The sequence below is a fragment of the Saccopteryx leptura genome, chromosome 13, assembly GCF_036850995.1.
Source record: "Saccopteryx leptura isolate mSacLep1 chromosome 13, mSacLep1_pri_phased_curated, whole genome shotgun sequence".
Classification (NCBI taxonomy): Eukaryota; Metazoa; Chordata; class Mammalia; order Chiroptera; family Emballonuridae; genus Saccopteryx; species Saccopteryx leptura.
Window position 1 is genome coordinate 26,779,317 of NC_089515.1, and position 27,351 is coordinate 26,806,667.

The 27,351-nt window shown below is 50.1% G+C and overlaps 1 protein-coding gene across 12 annotated transcripts in view; it reads right to left on the reverse strand.

The window, feature by feature from the left end:
- The window catches only part of PAX2 (paired box 2), a 95,002-nt gene that overhangs the window by 12,563 nt on the left and 55,088 nt on the right, over positions 1 to 27,351 (reverse strand). For all 12 annotated transcript variants that reach the window (XM_066355208.1, XM_066355217.1, XM_066355215.1 and 9 more), the window contains 2 exons: positions 10,387 to 10,562; positions 8,089 to 8,215 (listed from right to left, as the gene is read on the reverse strand). In XM_066355208.1, the coding sequence (XP_066211305.1) occupies positions 8,089 to 8,215; positions 10,387 to 10,562 (303 nt within the window). The remainder of the gene's footprint in view (positions 1 to 8,088; positions 8,216 to 10,386; positions 10,563 to 27,351) is intronic.

Genomic DNA, 27,351 nt, shown 5'->3' on the forward strand with positions numbered 1-27,351 from the left:
AGGCTGCTCTCTGAGGCTGCCCGGGATTTCCTCCCTCCCCGCCTGCCAGCCTAGCCGCCCCCCGGGGAGGAGAGGGGAGGATTCCAGTCTGAAGGCGTGCAAAGCCCTCTCAGAAGTAACAATAGTGGAATAGTGGCAGGGCTTGCCTCCCAAAGCTCAGGGTTAAAAAGGACTGGTGTGTTTGTCCCGAGGCTACAGCTAACATGGGGGGAAGGAAAGATTCTGATCACCCTGTGGAGGGATTGAGGGGGGGTCTTCCTGTCACCTTGGGGGATGGCTGGCTCTTTAGGGGAAACAGGCTTTCAGGTATTACCTAGGTGGCTTTGAGGCCACCAGGACATTTCTAAGCCTTTGGTCCCCAGACATACCTGTAACATTCATTGGAATATCACTACTTAGGCTTTCTGGTCATTTAGAAAAGGTTGGGTTGGCTGATGACTTGACTTTTACTTAGCCAACCATTTCTTCGTAGAAAGTGCCAAATGATGGCATACACAAGCTTAGTGCTGGGAGATCCCCTTTGGAGAACTCTTCTTTGGGACACTCCAAGCATTTCTAAACGTCTATAGCAGCCTAAATGTCCCCTATAACCTAGATAATTATGAAAGCAGTGCCCAGCATTTTCTACTAGGTAACCCTTTGTTGGCTTGAGTTGGATACTATATGCACTTCAAATAAAGATCATTGATTTCTTTAAAAAAAAAAAAAAAAAATATATATATATATATATATATATATATGGTCTACCGGAAAGTTCTGTCTGTTTTTGGAATAAAACAAGATTTTTCTTACAGTCAATAAACTTTATTAAATAATAATAATTGCCATTATTATTAATGATTTCTTGTCAGTGTGAGGGCAATTTGTACATCCCATTTTTGAAAAATGTTTTATCTTTTGATGCAAAAAATTGAACCAGTGCTTGTTTGATATCTTCTTCATTTTTGAATTTTTTGCCCTTCAAAAAATTTTGTAAGGACTAAAACAAGTGATAGTCAGTATTATTCCTTCACTAAACACTTTCAATAAATTTCTACATGCTTCTGTAGCATTTCTTCCTTGTTGAAATTCATAAAAATTACAGTGGCGTAAATGAACTTTATCAGTAGCCATGGGTACACTATCGCTTCACACATAAGACTAATGTGAATCAACTTTGTTTTAGTTAATTTGCTACGTCAGTATGTATACATTAAGTGATAAAAATAGAGAGGCACACATGCGCCAAATAAACATGTGCTTATGTGTCAAAACTTGTTGTGATAGAAACGGACAGAACTTTCTGGTAGACCTTATATATTACAAGAGAGAGACAGAAGGACAGAGAAAGGGAGAGAGATGAGAAACGTCAACTTGTAATTGCGGCACTTTGGTTGTTTATTGATTGCTTTCTCACATGTGACTTGACCAGGGGGCTCCAGCTGAGCCGGTGACCCCTTGCTCAAGCCACTGCCCTTGGGCTTCAAGCCAGTAACCTTTGGGCTCAGGTCAGAGACCACGGGGTCATGTCTCTGATCTCACACTCAAGCCAATGACCCTGTGCTCAAGCTGATGAGCCCGCACTCAGGCCGGAGGAGCCCATGCTCAAGCCAGTGACCTTGAGGTTTCAAACCTGGGTCCTCAGCACCCCAGGTCAATGTTCTATCCACTGTGCCACTGCCTGGTAAGGTTCTTATAAATATTTTGACTCCAATGTAAACTAGCCTATCTCCCTGATCTCTAAATGAATTGAGGAGACCATGGAGTCAGTGGAGGACCAAGCACAGTCCATTGGTGTGCTTAGCCTTTGGGTCTCATGGATAGGGGGAAGAGATGAAGGAAAGAGTCAAGAAGAAAGACCCAAGGTGATGGGCCAAATTTGAACTCAGATTAGAAGCCCATAGAATTACATCTTTGCTAAAATGCCTAGGAACCCTTCCTTCCTCCCCACAACTCTTCCCCTCTGCAGCTCCAGTAGCAGCCCCACATGCTTCTGCCCCAGGTACCTTGCTGGAGAGGGCAGTGAATGGGATGGCCGCTGGGCATAGACATGGGCATGGGGCTGGACCTGGAGACTGGGGTGGTACAGCTTTTATTCTGCTCAAATTTGACCTGATTCTCTCCATCCTAGATTAGATTAATGCCTCTTCTTTTCAATATCCTTTCCCTCTAGAGGTAGATGGGATAAAAAAAAAAGGGAGAAAAAGAGCCCTGATCCAATGACTCCCTAGGCTGCAGGCCCAGGGCACCTGCATTATCTGTCAATGTCTCATTGCTATGGAAATGCCCTCATAATTAAATCAGAGCTGAAGTCTGGTGGCTGGAGGTCCTGGGGGATGTGGCTGGAGGCCTTAGGGATGTTTGGAGGAGCTAGCTTTTTTCCATTGGGCCTTCTCAACTTAAATGAAGGGTCGAGGGCATGGGGGTACGGAGGGGACACCCTCTGGCGTGGTTAGCCTCCACAGCAAAGGGCTCCCTGACTTGCTGAGTGTTGATGTTGCCCCAGTCCTCTCCTTTCAAGGTTGGAGAGGAACTCTGATGTCTGTGCCCTAAATTCCTCTAACTAATCAGGGGCTTTGAGCCAACAGACAAGACTAGGAGACTCCCAGCCTCCTTCAGAAACATTTCTCAGCCTTTATTGCCCTCTCCTCCCCTGAGGGGCTGGCCAAGGGCTAAGCTGTTTGTTTTATGGAGGGAAATGCAGTCACATTGGAAGAGGGTTGTTAACTACAGGAAAGAGGCAGTTACTGGAAGTCCTCAGGAGAAGGGTTTCCCAGGGTCCACGCTTCTATCTGCTAAAAGGACACTTTACCGACCATCCCAGATATGAGCAAGGAGTCTGAGCTTCTAAGGGTTTGCAACCCTTTTTCCAAACTGAGCCCACACTGTTCTCCCAGGCCTCCAGGCCCTAGGGGCCAGCCCTTCCTTTTCTTTAAACTTTGCTGATTGGCCTCCTCACCTCTGTTTAAACCAGCATCTTCTGCTTCCTCTCTCTCCCTGCCTTGGCACATCCCTCTTGGGTAGCAACCACGTTTCCTCCTGGTCCTCAGCTATGGATTCCTTCAGACCTGCAGTCTCTCTCGGCTCCCTGCAGTCTCTCTCGGCTCAGAGGGAAGTTTCTCCTAAACTCTTGAATAAAACTACCTTCTTCGTACCAGGGTGGGAAAGCTAACAAGGCCCTGCCTCCCCCCCACCCCCACCCGAGAGCAATGCATTGCCTTTGTCTTGATTTTCCAACATTGAGACACTTTTCCAAAGAAAAAAGATTCTCTATTGAGACTTAGCTGTCTGGGACCTTGGTTAAGCCCGGGACAGGCTCTACTTTAAGGGCTGCATGAGGCTCATCCCTTTCTATAGCTCCTGAACCCTAAAACAATCAACTATAGGAGTGGTCTTCATTTTTTACCCTTTATTATCTCACGATTTGCTGACCAGTGGTGGGGAAGGGGAAGTGGGATCTAGATCTGTGGTAACCATAAAACTAGACTTCTCTTTTATCTTTTTAAGAATATTAAACATGCTTACTTTATAGTTGCTTTGGATTGTTCTATGATCTCCAGTGTTTGGTGGGTGTTAATTGTCTTATTTATTGCTTCTGAGAACTCTTCCTCATGAAGTTTGTGTTGATATGAGGTGTGTGCTTTTCTGCAGTGAGTTCATCTTCAGTGGTGGATTTGTTTTTCCTGTGGGAGTCCCACGTGCCCCAGATTGGGGAATGTCTCTGTAGAGGTTTGCCCTTGTTCTCGCTTGGGTTTTTGAGAGCGTCTATTCTGAACAAATTTTAATGTAAGTTTTGGCTGAGGGCCCCTGCCACATACTCATGATGTAAATCAGACTCTAAACCAGGGTCAGGTTTGGGGTTTCCATTTCTCATAGAAATGTTTTTTTCCCTCACTTGCTTCCCTGGGCCACTGGGGTGAGTTTTTGAGCTTCTCTTTGTTGAATAGTGTTGTTCTGCTCTGTTCCTGGCTTTGTGCAGGGTAATACTCCATTCTAGCTTCCTCCTTCTCTTAAACTCAAGGTCATATCACCTATCTGGTGGGTTACGACCCCAGCTTCCCCCCACTAGGGTTTACTTCCAGTGTGATACCAGCAGTCTCTCATATACTGCTCTGGCTTTGATTCCCCCTCTATTTCTGGTACCAGAGAGTGAGGTTTGGTTGTGTAGTAACAATTCTCGTTATATTTTACCCAGCTGTGTTTTGGTGTTTCAGCTGTCTTGTTTCTGGACCTCGATTTCATTCCTCCATTACTCCTCTGAGACTAAAATGCGGTGGTCAGAACTACACTTGCACAAGGCTGTCCCAGCGTGTGGCAGTGATGCCCACTAGAGGCCAGTGGAGCCTGCTCAGTGCAGCAGCTCAGGGACCAGCGTAGTCCTCAGCTTCTAGAGCGAGCACAGAGAACCCTGCCTTTCTCCAGCACCATTCTCATCCCCTTTGGGCTCCAGGCTAGAGAACCTGCTCTCACCTGCAGGGTGGACTTGCACCGGGCCAACGGGCTCTCTCAGTGCTCAGAAACATCTCCAAGGGACTTTGGGAATCCCAAAACTAATACTCATCTTCTCCAAGATCAACATTAATGCCAGCGTCCCTTCGTGTTCCTCTACCGCAGACCTGGCCAGGACAGGAAGGGAGCGCTCGAGGTGAGGAGGTCCTGGGGAAGAGGGACTCTCTTCTACCAGTGATGAGAGACTTGAAGGAATGAAGGCACCAACTCACAGCTGGAGCCAGAGTCCTCCCTGAGGAGGCCCTGATCCAGAGGTCTCTGGGACTACTGAGGAGTTGATGGTGGCCCCTGTGGGGTTCTTTGGAAAAATAAGAACTTAAAAGGAGGTACCAGCCACAGCCAGCCAACCTGAGAAAGCCTGGGGCCAGAGTGTCCCCAGATAGTAGAGCCTACTATCTCATTGAGCCGGTCCCTTTTTCCTTATCACTTAGGAGCAACTCGGCTCTGTTCCAGACCAGCAGCCTAGAGCAGTGGGCTAGAGAGAAGAGATGCCGCTGAGCTAGAGCAGCCCAGCAGCGGAAGGGAAAGTGGGTGATAAATTTAAATAACCAGCTTGACTTGGCAGCTTGCTGAGTTGTGATGCAGTGAAATTAAAATCTCGGCAGAACTTGCAAACACTACCCAGAAAAATCGGTCTCTCTTCTTGGTTCCATGATGGAAGACAGGGAGGGGAGGCTATCAAGCCGAGCCCCAGCCTCTGGCAGCCACCCTTGCTTGCAATGTGATTAGCTGTGTCCTGGCCCACTGGGCCCCTCTCTCCCCTCCACACAATAGTCCAAGCTCCTCTCTCCTCTCAGTCCTGACCTTGTGGAACAGCTGTATCAAGTGGCTGGTGAAGTTTGAAATCAGCCTCCACTGCCAGGAGGTGGCAGGAATATCAATAAGGTCGGCTCTCCAGGTTGGGCTAGGCAGGGCATTCGGGACTGTTTCCTCAGGACTTATCTCCCAAGGCTTGAAGCCTCAGCTGCCTGTCCCTAGATGCGGGAGATGAAGAGGTTTCCTTGGACCCCTGGGCCCACCTAAGCCAGGCTGGAGGAACAGGATGCCCCCTACCCTCTCACACTGAGCCCCTACCCGGCCAGGAAACAGGATGCCCCCTACCCTCTCACACTGAGCCCCTACCCGGCCAGAATCACCTGCCTGGAAGGGCTTTCCCTTTTCTTCCTCCACCAGTGCCCTTCACAGTCTCCAACAAGATCAGCTTTTTAGGAATCTTTGAAGGGAATTTCTACAAATACACCAAAGCCTCTTCCACGTCACAGCCATGCGGGGAGCCTGGTTCTCCCAGATGCCCACATCTTTCTAAAGAACTCTTGTGTCTACTCTCCTTGCATCACTGCTCACTGCTCCCCACAAAGTCCGGCTTGAAGGCCAACATGCTGGACCTATTCCTGAGGTGCCCATGAAGTCTCTGGGCGCTGCCCCGCTTCTCACCTTGACAGTACCTTCAGCAAATTCTGTTTGTCCCCATAATAAACACATCATGAATCATTCATCTTTAATAGATTATGCAAATTAGGAGGACATAAAATCAACAAAGATCAATAACTGCAGAGGTTTAATTGCTAGCAAAAACATTTTAAGAATGAGCAGCCCTTTCTTGGGTAATAGCACCATTCATCCAAACATTGGATCTTGGCCTAAGTGTAAAAAAATCATTCCCTGCCCCCACTCTTTTCTACCTCCCCTCCCCCACTGCTCCACACACTTCTCTCTTTTTGGTAATTTCCAGTTTCTGAGCGAGTTTCCCCGTCATTACCACTGGTGAACAGCTCCGAATGTTAATGGTTCTGCTTTTGTTACTCCTCGCTTGATTGAAATGTCGCATACAGATTGAGATGTTAGTGCTAACTTGCCACCTGGGAATGTCAAGCTGGGTCTGAAATGAACTTTTCTCACACTTGGATCCAGATGGATCAGCCGGAGATGTTCCTAGGCTGAGCTGGGACTGTTCCAGGGCCATGGGGGGGGGGGGAGGGGAGGCAGGCGGGGGAGGCTCAAGGTGGAGGGACTTTTCTGCACCAGCCCAAGTTCTCCTACAGTAGGGACCCTGCCCCCGAGTTCCATCTCTCCAGTCCAGAAAGCCCCTGGGCCCAGGGAGGCACATCTGGGGTTAGAGAAGTCTCCTGGGCCCTCTTTCACCAGCTGCCTAGGGCAGGCCCCCTTTGGGAGGTGACCACTGCAACTCTCAGCAGATGAGGAGAAAGGGGCCTGGCCTGGGCCATCTTTCTGCCTTGGGTCAGAATACCCAGCAGCTCAGAGAGCTTCCAAGGTAAGCTTAGAAGAGTTCATACCAAGGGTCAGTTGAAAATAGGCTGTGTCCTGATCCAGCTGAGGTTGTCACTCCCTAAAGCCTGACCATACAGTTCTCTGACACCTCCAGAACTCAGCCTCTGACTGTCTAGCCGAAGAGCTCAACACTGTCCAGGCCGGAAACAGTTGTACCAGGACACCCCTTAAGGAGAACCTGGGAAAGCTAACAACAGGGCCCTTCCAGCCCCCCAGGTGGAGACTGAGTGGCTACATGCAGCCCACCTGAGGCCTGAGCCATGCTCAGATCAGCTCCAAGTCAGAACCAAGGCCCTGTCTTACAGCGAGCAGGACCAGGCCTGTTTCCGGTCTTTGCCACGGGCTGTGATGCTGGATGCTTGCTGCCCTGCTGCCAGGTCCCCAGGCCGCCTCCGCTCTCCTTGCTCGGCAGGTAACGCCTCAGTGTCTCCCAATCCCCACTGAGACCCTTCTCAATCATTCTGTCTCCCAAGGAACAAACGGCACATTGGCTTTAGTGTCTCCAGAATAATTAGGTGAATTTTAATAACACCTCAATGTGTGTCTCTCCCACTTGGGCTCTTTCCTGGCCTGGAAACCCTTCTGTAGTGCCAGGCACCTTCCACAGCCTGCAGCTCTGAGGCCTGGAGCTTCATCGGCTGGGCCCTTCACTGAACCACACCTCGCCTCCTTCCCTTCCGCTCCTCTGCTGCTCCTAATCCAGGAGAGCACCTGGGTTACGGGTCTCTGCATTTCACTGTGGGCCAGGCCTGACCCTGCCGGGCCTTGAAATCAAGCCTTGGTCTCTATGATTTCTCTGGGACCCAGAGAAAGGCCGGGGTAATTGTTCTTTTCTATAACTACAGAGCTAGAAGCCATGTCCTGAAGTCCTGAGCCACATGCTCCCGGGAAGGGAGAGGAAAGCCAGTCCGCAACAACCTAGGGGCACAAGAGCATGGAGGCCGAACACTGGGCACTCATGCTCACCGGCCTGGCCTGTTTACCCTCTGCCTTCCTCACAAGTCCTAGCAAGAGGCTCATAATTCTGGGTACCTTGGTAGAGGCAACAAAAAAGGCAAAGGGAGAGGCAAGAGGATGGGCAGAAAGGGCCAGCTCTAGCCTCCTTTCCAGGCTGAAGCACACAGAGACCCTGGCTCCAATTTCTCATCCACACACAGGCACACATTTATTCAGTAGACACCCTGGTTTTCAGAGACTCACTCTCTCCGCAGACATGGCAAAGGGCCCACTTGTCACACTGGGCCTCAGATGGCATAAGCTGAGGTGCTCCCATGGAAAGCCATGCCCCCACCCTCCTGGCAGCCCTCTTACCGGTCACAACGGGATATGTCTGCGTGCCTGACACGTTGCTGCCCAGCTCGGGGTTGGTGGATGCAGATAGACTCGACTTGACTTCATCAAGCCCAGGGGTCAGGGCTGGGAGGGAGTACTCGTTCCCCTGGGAGGAGAGAGAAAAGCGACAGCTCTCTATTGATGCGCACACACGGAGGAAGGGCTGTGTGCAGATGGGGAGGAGGACTGGGGAGCCCTCCCAGATGGGGTGGAAGGAGATGGCCAGGCAGAGGGAGGAGAGAGTGGGAGGCAGGGGCGGGCTGGACGCCTGATGGAGAGTTCTGTGTGGGTGGACGCAGACCTGACTTTGTGAAGCTGGAGAGCAGCCTATATATTATGAGTGGTTATCCCAGCACCCTTTACATGGCTGTAGCAGCCCCTGCTTCAGAAGAACCAAGGGTGGGGTATAGCAGTGAGGGTCCCCTGCTGAGAGGCAAGGGGTGTTCTAAGGTCCCCCTGCGGTGGGGAGCCTTGGGGAAGAGGGCGGACCATGACATGATGGCAGAAGCAGTGGCTGGGGGAAGGGCCTATGGGGCCTCCAGCCTGGCACTGCTGGGCCGGCTGTTCGGGTGCTGGCGCCCCTTTTTTAAAAACAAACAAAGACAGCCCCACGGCCCCCTCGCTCTCTGCCTGTGCACTGGGGTATGAAATTGGGGAGGGGTAGAGTCCACATGGCTAACAGAAGGGTGGGAGGGAGCCAGTCATTGACTCTGAAAGGGTGTCCTGCCCGAAACACTCGGGTAATTGCCTTTTTATTGCAGCCACCGCCAAGCCAGACCCCAGAGCCGGGCAGGCCAGGAGCCTGCACAAAGCAGGAAAAGTTGCTCTGATTAATATTACGTTAAATTAAAACTGATTTTCTGCTCTTTCGGGTCCGTTTTTTTCCCTTCCGCTTCCTGGCCCCCCCAGAGGACCCCCTCCCCGCCCTGGCTGGACGGGATTGCCTCGTCATTTCCAATTCCTTCTCGTATTGATCTTCCTGTAGAAATCAGTTTTGTAATTAGCTGCAAATTAGGCCTTCTACTGGGGGTGAAGCTGCCCCCTGATTTATCACCAGAGTAATTCGCTGTGATCGGAGAGAAATTAAAATGAACTCAATTAGGCTTCGGATTTGCTTTATGGGCCCTGCTCCGAGTTTCAGGGGGAAAAATGACTGTGCTGGTGTTTAATAGTCTAATGAAAGTAAATAAAGGTTATTCATTGTAATACAGCCGGGGATTCGGGGAGGGTGCACGGAGCTGCCTGCCTCGGCCGGCTCCTCCTTTGTTGGTTTATGGCTCAGGGCACCTTAAAAAGACTTTTGATTTTTGTTTTATGAAGACAAACAGCTTATGGGATAAAAGGACGGGCGGGGAGAAAGGCGAGTGACTGCGAGCCATTGGAGTCCGAGAGCGGAACTGTGCGTGTGCAGCCTGTGGGGCCGCGCTGGTGCGTGTGTGTGTGTGTGTGTGTGTGTGTGTGTGTGTGTGCATGCGCTGTGTGCGTGTGCGAGTGCAGCAGTGTGTGGGGTTGCAGCTGTAGGCCTGGCCTGGGCCGTAGGTGTGGGAAGAATGGGTGTGGGCTCCTGTGTTTGAGCATGTGCACTGCAGGCTACACTGAGGTGTGTGGGTGAGAGGGGGCTGGAGGGTGCTGAGCAGCGAAGGGAGCACTAGAAGCAGCATGGAAGGTAGGGTGGAGGGAGCCGGCAGGTGGTGGTGCTGTGTAGACATGGGGGATGTGAGAAGTTAGGAGAGGTGCTTCTACATTGTGTCTTGTGCCGGTGTGCTATGGGCTGCATCCCATGCTGTTCTGGGCAGTTCTGCATCTGTAAGAAGTATTGGGTCGGAGGGGGGCCGTCAGCCTGCCTGATGTCACACTGGACAGCTGGACTGGGGAGCAAGAGGCAGGCCCAGCCGGGTGAAAACAGTGCCATGGGCCTGCCTAGACTTCCTGTACTCTACCCCAGAAGCAGGGAGCGGCAGGGCCAGAAGGGACCTGTTAGATCATACATCCAAGTCTTCGTTCTATAGAAGGGGAAACTGAGGCTCTGAAAGGGGGAAAACTTACCCAAGGCTGTACTCATACCCAGAACTCACCATTTCTAACTACCATACACCATAATGGCTTGTCTTAACTCTAATGTCCTGTGTGAGCCTGTTCACACGGCCCACACAAAGTGCAAGCACACGGAGCACATGTAGTGCTGGTGTGCACGTGGCCGAGCCCTGTGCATGTCCTCCAGAGGCCTGTTCTGCCCAGGTCCTTTCCACTGCTGCACGCAGAAAGCGCCTTCCTCACCTGTTCTGATTTGATGTGCTCTGATGCCTGGAAGACGTCAGGGTAGGAAGGACGCTCAAAGACCCGATCCAAAGCTTCCAGCTGCTGCTGGGTGAAGGTATCAGCTCGCAAGTGCTTCCGCAAACTGTCCACGCCACTCTGGGAGTCTCCATTGGGGACTGAGCCCTCGGACACATCTGGGGGACACATGGACACTCGGGGCATCAGCGTAGGCGAGCAGAGGCACAGAGTAGTGCAGTGGGCAGAGGGGGCACCTGGCTTGGGCGCTAGGGTTTGCACCCCTGCTGGGACCCCTTCTTCCTAGTTTTGAGGCTGGAGGGGGCTGGCCCAATTTTTATCTGGCTGAGGAAGCCAGAGCCTCTGAAGGGGCTGGGAAGAGACAGGGAGGTTGTCCCAGTATGAGGAGGGGCCAGGAGGACTACACAGAGGTGGAGCCAGGGGCACTCTCAGGAGCCATCTCCCAGAGGCCATCTCCCCTGAACTCCTGTCCCCTGGCCTGGGTGGGCCTGGGGGAGGAGCTGGGTGTCTGAGACCGGCACTGCCCAGCCTGTGGAGAATTGAACTTGGCTCTGAGATGAATTTCAGTTCCACTGACTCCAAGGGTGGAAAATCATCAAATCTTCGAGGCTGAGTGTAACATAGAGACTGGGTGAAGTAATTAACTTCACCACTGAGGGAGGAGGGACTTGAAGCCAAGCTGAGGCATTTTGCTTGCATTGTGCCAGGACCAAGACCAGAGCAGGAGGACTGCAGGTGGCAGGTAAGCAGTAAAACACTAACTTGGTTAGAGACTGAAGACAGTCTTTGTGGATGCTGCTGTGCCCAGGCCACCCGGCTCAGCCTTGGTCCCTGGTCTGGACTCTGGCTAGGCCTCCATCAGAGGCCAGTTCCTTGGCCGCCTCATTCCTCCTGTGGGTCTCCACCGGGAGCTGAGACTTGCCCCAGGAAGGAAAGGCCACAGTGCTGCCACATGAGTGCCTGTGCCCAGGGCTGTAGGCCATTCTGTCCACATCCTGCTTTACCCAGGCTTTCTCACCATTCTGCTCCCCCTGCCTCCCCGCCCCTGCCTTCCTGCATCAGGTCCACAGGAGCTCTTGAGTATATAGTGGGCCAAATGCCTACTCTGCCACCTCTCCCTGAACCCCCACTCTGCAACTCCCCTGGACCAAAGCTGGGTCCTCCCCCGCCACAGGTTGGTCAAAACCAGCTGGGGAGTCTCGGGCCTGGGCCCAGCCCATGTTGTAGGCCCCAGGGTGATCCTCTGGGACTGTTATATATATCAGTTTATAGGTGATTATATGATATGATATAATCAATATCGCATTATATACAGTAACACCGTACAGTATCATCCGGGAGAACGTAGAAATATTACATATTGATTAACCTCAACCAGCAGTCGTCCTCTCATGCTGGCTTCTCAGACGAAGCATGGGGGTCTGCTTTCTTAATGGGACCTCCTGTCTTCCTTCCACTTTATTCTGGAAGGGTGGAAAAGCAAACAGTGTGCATGTGTATGTATGGGGGGAGGATGAGAAAGAGAGAGAAAGAGAAAGAGAGAAGTGAAAACCAGGATCAAGTCTGAGGAGGACAGACAGACACAGGGACAGCCTCAATGGTATTTCTATGTTCCCTCTGTTCTTATGAACACAAAACTGGGTGGTTGTGTGCTTTTCTGTGTAAGCCTCCGCAAAGATTTTCTGTCTAAGAGGGTGTATGCCTTTCTCTATATGATTTAGGGTATGGTATATTTATTTTTCCTTTTGTGTGAGTGTTCCCTGCGTAGATGCATCTCTATATGTATAACATCCAGATAAATAAGTGTTCGAGTGTAAGTGATGGAGTGAGGACTTTTCTGAAAAGGTGTGTGTGTGTGTGTGTGTGTGTGTGTGTGTGTGTGTGTATACATGTGTGACCGCATGGGGAGTGTGAGCCCATGTCCTCCATGTTTCTCCTGTCCTTGCTTCTCTTTCAACGATGTGCCATCATCCCAATTACACCTCTTGTAGCTATTTGCATATATCATTGTGTCTAATTCTCCCTTGCTGGAGTCCTCCGACCCTTTTGGGAATCCTGGCTGTCAGGGCTGAAGGAAGCAGTCAGAGTGTCTTTGTGTGTGGTTATTGCAGTGTCACCAGTGGGTCCTGGGAACTAAAGTGTGCATTTGTCTGTGAGTGGGTGCTCACACATTATGTGCGTGGATGCATGCATATGTGTGGTGAGACCCATACTATGCCTCTGTGTAGATTTGTGAATATGCCTGTGTGTGGCTTGAATAAACATGTGTGTGTGTGTGTGTGTGTGTGTGTGCACGCGCACACGCGCGTATAGGGGCTGAACTGAAGCTTTGTCCTCAGGTCACTGGCTGGAGGAGTCTCTTTTCCTTCATTTATTCAGGGGCCCTTCAGATCTTGACAAATCTGTCACTCTAAATTTGCGAGAGATTATGGTGCTCTCTCCCCAGCCCGCAGAGAGGTGATATATGATATCTGCTGCCCCTATTGATTGCCTGATCTGGTGGCAGAGGCCGGCGAAATGAACTTGAAATGAACATCATGCCTCAACTCATTGTGCGTATAATACACTACTTAATCCCACATTTTTCAGCCGCTATGGAATTCAATTGATCAATCATGTTCCACTGATAGTACTGTTTTAGGGGTTATTGCTGCTCCCTCCACTCACTGACCTTTTTATTTATTTATTTTTTTGTATACTCGGGCCCTGGTGATAAGACAGGTTACAGCGGCAGCAATGGAGAGAAATGGGGAGGGAAGAGGAAAGGCGACAGGAAGCCTGCTACTGGCAGAGGTGGCTGTGGGAGGCGGGGAAAGGGAAGAAGAGGAGAAGGAAGGGGGTGGGGGAGAGGAAGAGCAGGAAGGTGTGAGGGGAGCGAAGCAAGCTGGTGTGATGAAAGCGTGCAGAGAACCCCCAAGGGAGGCGCTGGAGGTTGAGGAAGCTCCCGAAGGAAAAGGCAGAAGGCGAGTGCCGGGAGGGAGGGGAAGGCCACAGTAGGGATGAGTCATGAAGGAACGCAAAGAAAGTTCTGAGGCGTCAGAGAGGAGAGCCACAGGGGCAGGGAGAGGGCGGTGGCATGACTGGTGGGGCACAGGGAGCCAGCCCTCCTAGATCAGCCAAAGGGCCCACAGGCTCTCCCAGGCTCTCTCCAGAGGACAGGGCGGCACCCCTCCCTCAGCTAGAGAGGGAAGAGAAGAACGAAGGTAAGGAGAAAGGGCAGGAAGGGAGTGAGGAAAAGAGGTTGGGAGACGCCTGAGAAAGGGCAAGAGAGAGGAACGACGGGAGGGAGATTCCCAGGCTAGGAGCCTAGGGCCACGCGGGTGGGGGCGAGGGCACCCACCGCAGGAATACAGCCGGCTGGTCTGCTTCCCCACAGGCCTGGGGGCCCAGCAAAGGGGGCAGCCCAGGGCCTAGGTAAGGGTGGTGCGTGGGGGGGGGAAATGGAGAAGAGAGTAGAGAGGAGCAGAAAAAACAAGGGAACATGGAAAAAAATATTGGAAAAGGAAGAGGAAATGATGTGGTTGTCAGTGCCGACCACTTGGCAGGCCCCCCTCAGGAGGCTGGAGGGAGAGAGCTCAGAGCGGGAGTTTACAAAGGCAGTCTCAGTGGTGACAGCGTGGATAGAGGTGGAACTGGGCTATGACACCACTGCTAGGCCAGATACTGGAGCACTTTTACCAGAGCTGGGTTAAAACAGAGGGGGAGGCAGAGCGGGTCACGATCTATGCTCCACTGCTAGGCCCAGATACTGGAGCACTTTTACCAGAGCTGGGTTAAAACAGAGGAGGAGGCAGAGCGGGTCATGATCTATGCTCCACTGCTAGGCCAGATACTGGAGCACTTTCACCAGAGCTGGGTTAAAACAGAGGAGGAGGCAGAGCGGGTCATGATCTATGCTCCACTGCTAGGCCCAGATACTGGAGCACTTTTACCAGAGCTGGGTTAAAACAGAGGAGGAGGCAGAGCGGGTCATGATCTATGCTCCAGAGGGAGCAGAGGGAAAGGGTGTAATTAGATAGCCTCTTTCTCCTCATGAGCTCCTGTGGCCAAGGACCATGACCTGTGCATCTCCGAGGTTCCAGTGCCACGCACAGAGCTGGGCATACAGTTGGCACTCACTGAGTGACTGAATACAGGAATGAGGTTCTCCTGGGGAGCATTCAAAGCCAGACCCCCGCAGAAGGTCTCTGCACTGGTGGCCCGACTGGCATGGCACCCTGGGATACGCAGTCACTTGTCAGGCAAGTCCCCTGCATCCCTAGCTATCAGAGGCCCCTGTGTCAATCTGTGCCCCTCTTCACTCACCCCTATTGCTGATCAGCTTTTGGTAGCACTGATTCCGGTCCACACCATCCTTCCCACCTACAGTGCTTCTACCCAAGGGACAGAAAACACCACGTTCCCAGTTAAGAACAGAACTTCACCTCGGAACTGCACAACTGCCATCCAAAGCAGGGAAGAGGTTGCTTGAGAATGGGGCCCAGAAAGCCTCTGCTTTGAACTCCCCACACCAAGGTCCCAGCCCCAGAGAGCAGGGTCGATCTGTCTGTGGCGGGAGCTGGTTCCAGGGAAAGCCTTTTCTAAATGAGGGGAGGAGGCCCTCAGCCTTCGCCTTGAGGAGATAAGCGCATCCCTTGTCGGGACTCCAAGAGGAGGGCTAGAGTATGGTGGCCATATGTCCCGAGTTTTCTGGTACAGTTCTGATTTCCAATATCCTTTCCCACTCTCAGGCCACATTTTTAGACTTCCGTGAAAAATGTGGTTGCTTTATGTTTACTAAGACCCTACAGAGCAAGGAAGGAACCGTGTGCTAGTTGGTCTCCATATGTGGAAGATTCAACCCAGTTCTCCTGCTGTCCCCTGTCCGGTCACCATCCATTAGCAGCTCACAGTACATGTTTATTACATGTCATTGCTGAATTTTACACAGCTCATTTAATCCCTCCAACAACCGGGGCAGGTAAATACCTGGGGAGTTCAAATACCGCGACACCTATTTTGAAGATAAGGAAACTGAGGCAGAGAGAGATTAAGTGGCTTATCCAAGTCCATGCAGCTGGTAAATGAAGTCAGGGTTTGGATTCAGGTCTGCCTGATTCCAGAGCCTGCCCTCTGCATCGTGATTAGGGGACACCTGGTCTGAAGTCCTCTTTTAACAGTCATGAAAACCAGTGGGGTGGGCGGCGAGGTGGGGAGGGGAGATGACAAGTCTGAGGTCACACACCAGGCAGTAGTCTCCTGGGATGGGAGCCCATTCCAGGACCTTTGTCCACCACAGTGTGAGCACTTTCAAGGGGAGGGAGCCACCACAAGTCCTTTTAGGAACAAGGCAGATATAAATGAATTAATCAAATTAAACAAACTGCTGAGTTAAAACTTTGACGTATATTATTCTTTCAAGGGGAACAAAGGCTCATATTGTCCTCTCCTCTAACCATTTCCGATTTGCTTAGCAGTTAACAGAAAGGTTTCAAAGACCTTAGGTTATCTGGGTTTCCCAACCACTAGCCAAGGTAAGTGAGGATTATAATCCCCTTTCTCCTGGTGAGGAAGCTGGGGCGCAAAGGAAATGGGGGTAAGCGCCTCGCTCCAGGGCCTAGCTCCCTGGGAGCCTGTGCAGAAAGGTGCTCTGTAACCAGCTGGGGACCGAACCAGGAACACCATCACTCCCAATCTCCCTGTGGACAAAGTGAACTGCAAAACCAGAGACCAGCCTGACCGAAAGGAGAACCACTCACCCAGCTCTTTCACCTAAGTTTTTCTATCACTCAAGCTTTGTACAATGAGCACGTACCACTTCCAGAATCACTAATGATCTTTTACTCCTCAGTAAAAAGACCCGATCTCCTCACTCCCTTAACCTGTGACGTCTCTTCTATGTCTGGGCTTCCCTCGAGCTCAGCTCTCTTCTTCCCACCTCTCTGACCCCAGACCTGAACCCTCTCTCTGACCAATCATAAATGAGGCTGTCTGGGGAGGTCTCAGCAGCTTGGTGCGCAGGGTAGTCACTGCCAGGGACAAGAGAAATTCTTGTGTACTGACTAAAGGGTAGGTTGGGGTGATGGCAATAGAATGAAAGAGTGCCATTTCCTGGGTTAGAAAGTGCCAAAGTTGGCCCTGGCCAGTTGGCTCAGTGGATATAGCATCAGCCTGGTGTACAGACGTCCCGGGTTCGATCCCTGGTCAAGGCACACATGAGAAGCAACCATCTGCTTCTCTTCCCCTCCCTCTCCTCCTCCTCTCTCTCTTCCCTTCTCACAGCCAGTGGTTTGACTGGTTCCAGCACGGCCCTGGGCACCGAGGATAGCTCGGTTAATTAAACCATCAGCTTCAAACCAGGATTGCCAGGAGACCCCAGTCGGAGTACATGCGAGAGTCTATCTCCCCTCCTCTCACTTAAAAAAAAAGTTCCAAGGTTATCAAAGTCTACAGAATTAAGATAGGATGAACTGGGACTGCCCACCAAATCCTGGGAAGTAGGAAGTAGGCGTTTGAAGGGACTGTTTTAAAGTACAATAAAGAACTAATTTCAGTTTTCTAAGACCAAACACAAATATCTACCTGTCAATGGGGAAACTGACAATATTAGGTTTTCACATATGCTCATTTAACTTTACAAAGTAATTATTATTCTCATTTTCAGATGAGGTAAAATTATTTGTTCAGCATTCCATCAAATTTGCCTTCTTTGTCCAAGATTGTCATTATCATCATTTATTGAGCACTAACTATGTACTAGGCAGGCTTGAGGTGTTTTACACACATTCTCTCTAATTCTCACAGAATACTTGCAAAAGAGATACTCTTAGTTCAATCTTACAAAAGAGGAAACAAGTTCAGGACAAGTTCAGAGCATGTGCGAGAGCACACCGCTGGCAGGAAGCAATCTTGGGAAAGTCTTACTTCATCTGCAGACAGAAAAATGACCTGAAAAAGTAATACAGGAAGGAAAGAGAAAAGCATGGAGGAAGTGGGAACAGTGGGTGATGGGATTCAGGCCCCAGGGGACTGGAGGGTAGTAGGAGAGGTCAAGGCCAGCAGTTGGGGGTGGGGCGCTGGGCAGACATTTGCTCCACATCATTCTGACCTGTGGCCTCTGCCCCCCCCTCTACACCCTAGCTCCTGTAACACTCCTTCGCCTCTGAGGGGTTCACCCCAGGCTGTCCCCCAGTCTCCCCAGCTGCCAGTTGTTGCAGTTTCAAACTCAATTGTTCTCCTCGGTACTGAGGCAAATGGAGTCATTAATTACCTTCTATCGGCTGGGCTGAGTTCAGAATGCGATCAATATCCCGCTTGTCATTCAGGGCAGCCCGCCTGTGCAGCCCCAGCCCTACCCCCACAGCAGCAGGACCGAGAAGCTCTGGGCTGCCACCCTGGCCCTCCCATCTGGTTGAGAACAGGGAGTGTGGGCTTTGGGACCAGGAATGGGCTGCTTGTCCAGACTGGGCGAAGAGCGAGGATTAATGGGATGGGAAGGGGAGGGGGCTCAGGGGAGAGAAAAAGAGAAAAAAGGCATAGAGTGTGCGAGAAGCAGGGAAGAAGGGCAGAATGAGGGTAAGGGTGGGGGAGAGGATGAGGGAAGCATGGTGGAAAGGAGAAACAGGTCAGAAATGGAGGAGAGAGGAGGAAGGCAGTGCTGCAATGTGCTGGCAGGGGGCTGGGCTGGAGAGCGAACTGGTGCAGGCACTGTCTGTCCAAGGAGCTGGGATGCCGTACCCCTTTGCCTCCATCCTTAAACTGGGTAATCTGTGAGGCTGCCCTGGCCAGGAACCCCAAGCCCAGCTGAAGAGGAGAGCACAAAGAAGCCCTTGGAAATCTGGCCCAAAGACAAGGTTCTGGCCAGCCTTCCAGCCCTGGCAACCTTTGATCAAGAGGTTGTACTTGATCAAGCCCAGCTTCCAAGCACTCTATGAGTTCACGGCTGGGGAAAAGTGTGTGTGTGTGGGGGTGGGGTGTGGGGGGGGTGCTGCCTGGCCTGCCTGCAGTGTCTTCCTGTGCCTCCAGGGACACTAACTGTTTTAGTGACCTTAACACTGGACTGGTAGTAACATCTCTGGGGTTGAACTCCTAGTTTTGTCGCTCATGTGTTGTATGACCTTGGCCTAGTCCCTTGAGTTTCCTCGGATGTATACCAGAAGTTGCTAGTTCCCCCTCCGCAGTATGAATTTCTCCTTTCTCTGTGTTCCAATAGCCATCTACCCAAACCTCTATTGTAGAAATAATAATAACAACTAAAATCGATCCAGTTCCCATTATGGTGGCAGACACTCTGCTTAACATACATGCACTGATTTAATCCTTACAATAACAGCAGCTAACGTTAAGTGCTTACTGTATATTAGGCATCCATCTCAGAATTTTATATATATTAACTTATTCACTTTTCACCAGGACTTAAGCAGGGAGCTTCTATTATTATTCCCACTTTGAAGGCAGGGACAAGTCTTTTTCATCTTTATAAACCTAGCATTGGGCCTGACACAGAGTAGGTGATAAAGAAATGTTGACTGATTTGTCAAATAGAATTCCAAAAGCAAAGGTTGATAGATTCTTAATTTGCCTTATTCAACATTTTACCTGTTAGAAAGAAAAAAAAAGCAACAAAGGAAATCACTACTCTGGATTTAGTATCATCATATTTTAAAGCTGGAAAATATCAAAATCATTTATTCCATTCGCTCTTAGAGGCTAAAATAAAGAGGCTCAGAAAGGTTAAGTAATCTTCCCATGTCACACAGCTAGTCATCGTTAGGCTGGGAACTGAAGTTCTCAGCCCAGAGCCCTTCCCATTATTCCAGGCTGTTTAATTTTGATCAAGAAAGAAAAACTGATAAAAGGGAAATGATAGGAATCTGGGGAGAAATCAACCACTTCTAGAGTTGACAGCAGCAAAGAATGGAGGTATTGGACAAAATCCGACTTGAGGAAAGCAAACTGCTGTATGTAAAGAGAAAGAATGGCTGTGTGATCCCATGGCAAGAGATTCTAGAAGGGAACATAATTCCATAAGGATTGGATGCTCTAAAAATGAAATTCTGCCTCTGCAAGCTCAAAGAATCAACCTGACAAAGTAGAGGGACGGAGGGTGGGGGAGGGGTAGAAACAGGAAGACATTTAAGGAAAATTATTGCTGTTGCACACGAATAAGCTTTAAAATATGATGAGCCTAGGTTTTAAAAGGACATGTACACTGAATAGCGGAAGATTATGCGGCCATTAAAAAATCATGTTTTCAAAGAATATTTAATGATATGTGAAAATGGTTCTATATAATGTTAAGTGAAAATAGCAAGACAAGCTGTATATACAGTATCATTCCAATTTTGATAAAAAAATTATATATATAAAATTATACATGTGCAGAAAAAAAAGACTGTAAAGGAATATACCAAATTCCAACAGTGGTTACCTCTCAATAATGAGGTTATGTGTAATTAAAAAAAAATGTACCGTATCTTCCCAATATTTCACAAAGAGTGTGTATTGCACTTAACTGACAAAAGTTATTTATTTCCTCTTGTTAAGGGCAGACGGCAGATGGAAGGAGGGGAGCATAACCAAGGATGGATATGAGGAGCATGAGCCTGTCAGGAAGACAAAAGCTCAGAACAGGCTGAGACAACAGAAAGGGCCTCGGTAGCTCTGTTTGGAGAAAGAACAAAAAGAAAGGCAGGTTTAGGCTCAGTGCTGGGGAAGAGGAGGTAATACTGAGAGAAAAGAGAGAGAAGGCAGAACTTCTCTAGGAAAGAAAAAAATCTTCCAAATGGGGCCAGCAGGAGCTGCCCGAGTCTGGAGGGGGCCGGGCAGGTACTGTTAACCATTTCCACTGAGGTAACGTTCTCAGGCCCAGATGATAGCAGGACCCTGGGGTGGGGAAGTAGACAGGATTCTAAAATTTTTGTTGATAATCCTCGAGAAGTCACAATGAAAAAGTAAGGCAGTGACAAAGCCTAATGCCATCCTTGCAAAACAAAGAGGGGGGGATAAGCTTACAGAATAACATTCCAATAAATTTAATATTGGTGTCTATAAATCCTTTAGAACAGTGGTCCCCAACCTTTTTTGGGCCATGGTCTGGTTTAATGTCAGAAAATATTTTCTCGGACCGGCCTTTAGGGTGGGACGGATAAACGTATCACGTGACTGAGACAAGTGTCAAGAGTGAGTCTTAGACAGATGTAACAGAGGGAATCTGGTCATTTTTAAAAAATAAAACAGCGTTCAGACTTAAATATAAATAAAATGGAAATAACATAAGTTATTTATTCTTTCTTTGCGGACCGGTACCAAATGGCCCGGGGTTGGGGACCACTGCTTTAGAAGAAATGATCATAGAGTGAATTTGTGGGCACTAGAAGAGAAATGAGTGATACCCTGGAGCTTGCATACACTCACCAAGAATAAGTTGTGGCACATGAACTAGATATCATGCTGAGATCAAACGCCATACTCACTGAGACTTCCTGCCCCTGTTGGAAGCAGCTGCCCCCTTTTTAAAAGCATTCATCATAGTACCTCATACCTGGATTATAGCGCCCATCACATTCTACTCTTACGATCATGTGCACATCACTCTCCCTACTAGATCAGAAGCTTCTTGAGGTCAGGACTGTGTCTTATTTACCGCTCTAAATCAGTCCTGCCATACTTCATACATAGCAGGCACCATCTTAAATTGGATTTTTTATTGATTGATTAAAGAAATGCTCTGAATGTCTTAATGTTAACATCTCACAAAGCATTTCCTTCCTAATTTAGGAACAAGATGAGGAAATGCAAAAACGGTGATGGCTGCTGGACTCAATAGTACCTAAAACATTCATTTGTCACAATAGAAGGGAGGTCTCCACTGGTGGGCCATGTGGTGCTCCTTCATTTTAAAGGAAAAGAACTCTTTAAAAAAAAACTACTAAGGTGATAATATGGAAAACTTCTTTGTGATCTTAATCAGGTGGAATTAAGAACCCAAACCAACAAGATGAAATTCAACAGGGATAAATAGAATGCCCTATGTTTAGGTTAAAAAAATCAATTACACAAGTGCAGAATGGGGTAGACCTGGCTTGATAGCAATTGATGTGGAAAAGATCTCGAGGTTTTAGTTGACCACGAACTCAATATGAGCTTGAGTCTGACACGGCTACTAAAAAAAATCGAAGGTAATCTGAGGCCACTTTATGGATGTAGAATCTCCAGATGGAGAGTGGCAATGGTTCTACTGTATGTACCTGGCATTGGCCAGACTGTCTCTAGAGTTCAATGTTGGTTTAAGAGGGATTTGAACTGTCAAGAATAAATTCAGAGATGGGTAACCAGGATGGTTAGGGACCTCCCGCAAATGCAGGGACCACATCATGTAAGAAATTGAAGGCTTAGCTCATTGTTTTTCCAGACATTCCATTAATCAGATGGAAGAAAGGGAAGGAATGGAAGGAACAGATGGAGGGAGGGAGGGAGGGAAGAAGAGAGGGTGTCCAATGAAGAGCTTTACACTACCTTATGTGGTTCATGTCATTATCTCTATTTTAAAGATGAGGAAACTGAGGTTCAGAGAGATTATATAGTTAGCCAAAGGTCCCAGAACAAGCAAGGAATGAAAATGGATCTCACATCCAGAAATTTGGATTCTAACAGTGACAACTGTCTACCTATGTCCTATGTCCAGGCAGGGGATGGGGCTGGTCAGGCAGAACTACTGAAGAGGAGAGTTCTATGTGAGTGGCAGATAAAAAATGATGACCTTTAAGAATCTGAAACTCTGCCTTGACACCACTCAACCTAGCCACTGGCCTCTCTCCACACGGATGCTGTTCCTTGGAGCCAGTCTCCCTGAATCTTAATCACTCCCAGGCTCAAGTCCCATTTCCTTCTTGCTCTTCTAGCTACTTCCCCGGATTCCTAGTGAATGCTGAACCACATGGTTCAGCTTATTGTCTAACGTGTGACAGCTCTGCCTCCCCCAATAGACTGTAATTTTCTTGAGCTCCCTGTTCTTTGCTCGCTCATGCCTCCCAACACTGGGGTCCACATTAACACAAGATCCCTGGAAAGGTAAGTATAAATCTCCACCTATTTACATGCCATTGCAAAATCCCAAATTTTCAGCAATCTGAAATGGTTTATAGAAAATTCATTCACCCCAGGACAGAGACATGGCCTGAGTGATCATTTAGGGCTCTCGTGTTTTCTAACCAACCAGTAAAGAAGAGGGAGATATGAGGGAGCCCCAGAACCCCAGATAACTGTGTAGAGTACAGTTAATTTCCCTGTTTTGAATGTTAGCCCCCTACTTCCATCCAAAACCCCTAGTTTACCTGTAGGAAAGAAGGGCATGGGCCAACATGGCCAGCCTGAGTGTGTGGACCCAGATGGGAGGGTGAGCAACTATAAATGGGGGAGGGGAGGTCAAAGACAACACAATGAGAGGGGAGCCAACAGGTCGTGGGGAGCCGGCAGATACACACAAGGTGTGTGAGCGTTGGGTTGGTTTGGGTGAATTCCCCAGAGTGATCAACTTTCCTGCCCGAGAGCATGCGCTGTGCCTTCCTGCTGGCCGAGATTGGGGTCCAGGCTCACGGCCGCTGGTGGGGAAGGAGGGCTGGTTTGGGTGAATTCCCCAGAGTGATCAACTTTCCTGCCCGAGAGCATGCGCTGTGCCTTCCTGCTGGTCTGCTGGCAGAGACTGGGGTTCAGGCTCACGGCCGCTGGTGGGGAAGGCGGGCTGGCTGAGGGTCTGTCTGTCTGGGACCTGAGTCCGCCTTCAGCCCTGTCGGGGTTTTGGGGGAGGGGCTGGGGCCTTCTGCTAGTGTTGGACTCCAGCTGGGGCCAGAACCAGTTAGAAGCCTCTCTGGAGGCAGAAGGGAAGGGGCTTTGTTAGCTCAGAGGACACAAGCAAGGCAAAAAATTACATACCAGGCCGCTCTAAGTATGCTTGTTTAGAGAAACTGCTTGCATTTATGAAGTCTTTGGTGCGGAAAGCAGGGTTGCAAATGACTGCATCAGAGCGACAGTAAAGGCCATTAATTTCCTGTTATGTTTTCCTGCGTTGGGGGCTTTATTAATTTAATTTTACACTGTCGAACAACAGCGAGAGCTGACACTGCCACACCGCCAAGGCTGGGGTTTTCTTTTTGTGTGTGTAGCAAGGCTTTGCCTGACATGCAAATCAACGCTATTACCGGAACCAATAAAGATGTGTGGAGGGAAGAGGGGAGAGATAAGGAGGGGGAGAAGGGAGCGGAAAGGAGAGAGGGGGGAAAAGGGAAAAAGCCATCCTTGGCCAATTTTTGCCACCCTCCATGTCTAGCATCTCCTGGCTTCCCAGAGCAGCCTCCCCAGTCGGTGACTTCGGCCCATCCTTCACATTCCCTCCTACTCTCTCTTCTTCCCTCAGCTCTGTGACTTCCCATGACTCCACCTCTGTTGTCGTCCTCTGTCCCAGACCCTGGCAGAACTTCAGTAAGGACAAGAAGTTCCCAGAAAGAGGTGGGAGATTGAGTCCTCTCACTGCATTTCCCAGCAGAGGGAAATCTTGGAAACACCGGAGCAAGAGACCAGATGTTGCCAACCCAGCAGGCTGGATGGAGTGAAGGCCTTTGTTACATACGACTGCCCTTCCCAGTCAGTCTTCTCCTCTACAATCTCTAAAGTCAAGGGTACTGGCCCACTTACACAGTGTTAGTACACTCATACACTTGAACCCATGTGCTTTTGCACATGAAGAAGAGTCTAGGAAGCAGACATCCCAGCTTGCTTATAAGTGCCTCTAAGCGTTCCCATATCCCAACCTCATCAATCACTTATTTCCTTTGAATTTCCAGAAAAAAAAATATTGTCTCCCATATTTTGACCCCCACAGCTATCTTCAGTAGCTTGCATATCTACTTGGTCTAGAGACCAAACAGCTAGAGAAAACGGCCAGAGAAAAATGGATCCCAGCGTGAGTAAAAAGGCAGGTTCTTGGCATACCGCATTCCAATTTCCTTTGACCACACTGACCTCCTGCCGACCACCCCGAGATCACCCGCACTGCCCCTACTCAGAGCACTTCCACAAGCTGGCTGCCTCAGTGGTCCACACTGCCCTTGGCCCAGCTGACCATCCAACAGTCCACCCAAGTATCCACACTGTCCACGTGCCCGGGTTGGCCACACCGCCAGAGGAGATGGAGGTGGGGGTGGGGAGGGAAGAGGGGAGGGACGGGAAGCTCCTGAAGTCGCTGTGCACCCCTCCATCCATTCTTTGCAATCTGCTGGGATCTAGGGAGAGCTGTGTGAACCAGGGAGAGAGAGGGGGTGTGTGTACGTGCGTGTGCGTCTCTCCATCACCAGCCTGCCCGTGCGCCCGCCTGCGTCCTCTGCTTCAGGAGCTGCCTGGCAAGGCTCTGGGAGGCTGTTGGATGGAAGCCAGCTCTCCCTGGGAGAAAAACATAAACTTCATAAACTACATTTACTTTCATGCAGGTTCCCGGGGCAGCTTTCCGCAGGCTTTTCTTCCCTCCTCTTGTCTGCTCTGTCTCGGTCGCATTTTATCCCAGTCCCTGTGTGCACCCAGACCACACACACACCAGCTCACACTCGCGCACATACACTTTACACAGCTACTACTTCTGAAAAAGGTGAAGCCTGGGGCAGGAGGAGAACGGACAGGGAGCAGGAGCAGTGTTTAAAGGGGAAAGCCGCGGCCCCTGGGAGAAGCCCACGCATTTGCGGTGGGGATGAGCACAAAGGGTGCTTTGAGGCAGGCAGGCAGGCGCCTCAGGGAGGGAGGGATGCTGACATTTTGTGGGGATGACCAAATTAGGAGCCACCTGGAAGCCGGGCCATGGGGCTCCAAGGAAGGGAGAAAGAGAAAGTGAGGCCTCCACGCAGGTTGAGGTTTGTGAGGCCTCCCTTGTCTGGTGCTGTCAAGGTCAGCAGGTCCAGGTTCACCGGAGGGTCAGGATGGTTTGAATTACTGGCTCTGCTGCAACTCGGCTCTGAGGCTCGTGATCATCTCCCAGCCCTCCCCCAACCCTCCTTGCTTTCCCAACCCCATGGGCAAAATGGGGAAGGTCCTGGAGAGCCTTCCAGCCACCAGGGCCCTGAAGCAGGCCCGCAGGGGCAGACAGAGTTCTTCCCGGCCCGGGCTCCGGTCTCCTTGTGCAGCCCCAATGGTCGGGAAGGCCGCTAGGACCCACTTCTCCGTCTGGCAGCAATCCTGGCTCCCCTCGGCCTATCTTCTCTCCAAACCCTCTTTCCGAGGGGTTCCCATGCCCCCGCCCTTCTCAGCTGGCCTGCAGAGGAGGAGGTGGCCTTGGAGGCCAGCCCACTTTCAGCAGTCAGGGCGGGGGCAGCCGCAGGGCCTGGCCCCGCCCCCCTGACCACCGGCAGCGCCTGGGGGAGAAGGGCACTGCTGAGGCAGCGCTTCTCCTCCGTTCTCGCTTGGTGCCCTTGCCAGTGGGAGAAGTGCCCTTCCACTGCCAAGTGGAAGACTAGATGTAAAGATGGTCAGAAAAGATGGGTGTGCATACACGTGCCCGGGAACGCACAGATGCCTTTGCTGGGGAAGCTGCTCTACTGTGCTACACCCACCCCAACTTCCAGTGGAGGAAGGGCACACAACGCCCCCCCCCCCCGCGCTAATCTGCATAGTCTCTCCTGGGGGGGGGGGGTCGACCTATTTTGACGTTTTGGCACTTTATGAAAAAAAAATACTTTTGTGCTAAATTGCAACATACCTCCTTAAACTCAATGGCACAAACAGGGTAGGAACCTGTGGTGGTTAATGATCTGACTGAAGTCTCCAGTATAAACTCAGGGATTTATGTACGAATTTATGTACCCCTGTCAGCCCCACCCAGCCATGGCTAAACCCTAGTCCTTCCACACATAAAAAAGCAAGGCCATGTGTGCCCAGAACCCAGGCAAAGGTCTTACTAAAACAATGCCATGACCTGTACCTACCCCTGTATAATGACATGGTCAGTGTTCAACAGGCTCACGGCCAACATTGTCCAGAGTTTGCCTAAAATATGCGATCCAACTAAGATAGAAAAACTCCCCCCTTAATGTTCCCCCTGGTCTGATTTCCCAGGTTACTAGAAAGATATAATCATAGCAACAAATATATGTTCATAAGTGGATTTTTTTTTTGGTCTCTGAGCAAATTCTGACCTTTGAACCTTAGCGCTTTCTTAGACTAGAGTGGACATTAGTTTGAATAGTTTTTAGAAAATGAACGTAAGCTGAGCTTTGTTAATGCAGTTAAACTCAGGCCCTCGTCTAGATGGATGGTTACCTTCCTGTAGATTTAGTTTCTGGACTTTCATAGGACTTGCCTCATGAGGTGCAGTGTGTGACCTGTGCTAGGTAGTATAGTGTGTGTGTGTGGAATCATGTAATTCCAGCAATAATCCACAGAGCACCTGTCCTTAGAGAAACTCAAACTCTGCTCGGCTTCCCTCTGCCAATGCAATGTCTTCTCATAGGGCCTTGGGCCCAGAGGACAGTGGGCGCAAAGCGAGTCTCTGTGGTTCCTTGCCCACTGCAGAGCTCTGAGGGCACGCAGAGTCCACATCCACATTCCTGGGTGGGGATTCTTTAAAAGGGAATCAGTAACTCTGTGTGTGTGTGTGTGTGTGTGTAAGGATTAGGTGGTAAACAGACACAAGTGCTCAAGTGCTGGGTTTAGGTTAAGGAATCAGTGCAACCTTGTTTCATTTACCCAACCTAGTGTAACCTCCCTGTATCTTCCAGGCCCTCCTCGGCACCCCTCCCTGCTCCTTTAGGCTGAAATCCCTGAACTGCTAACATGATATGTGCTCAGGGAAACTTCCCTGAGCTCTTCCCAGGCAGGGAATGCGCAGACCCTTCTCTGCTTCTGCCAGCCCCCTGCCTCCGGAACACGGGGCCACAGGGGATGGACACTGCGGGCCTGAGAGAGTCGGGCTCTGGCTCCTGCTTCTGC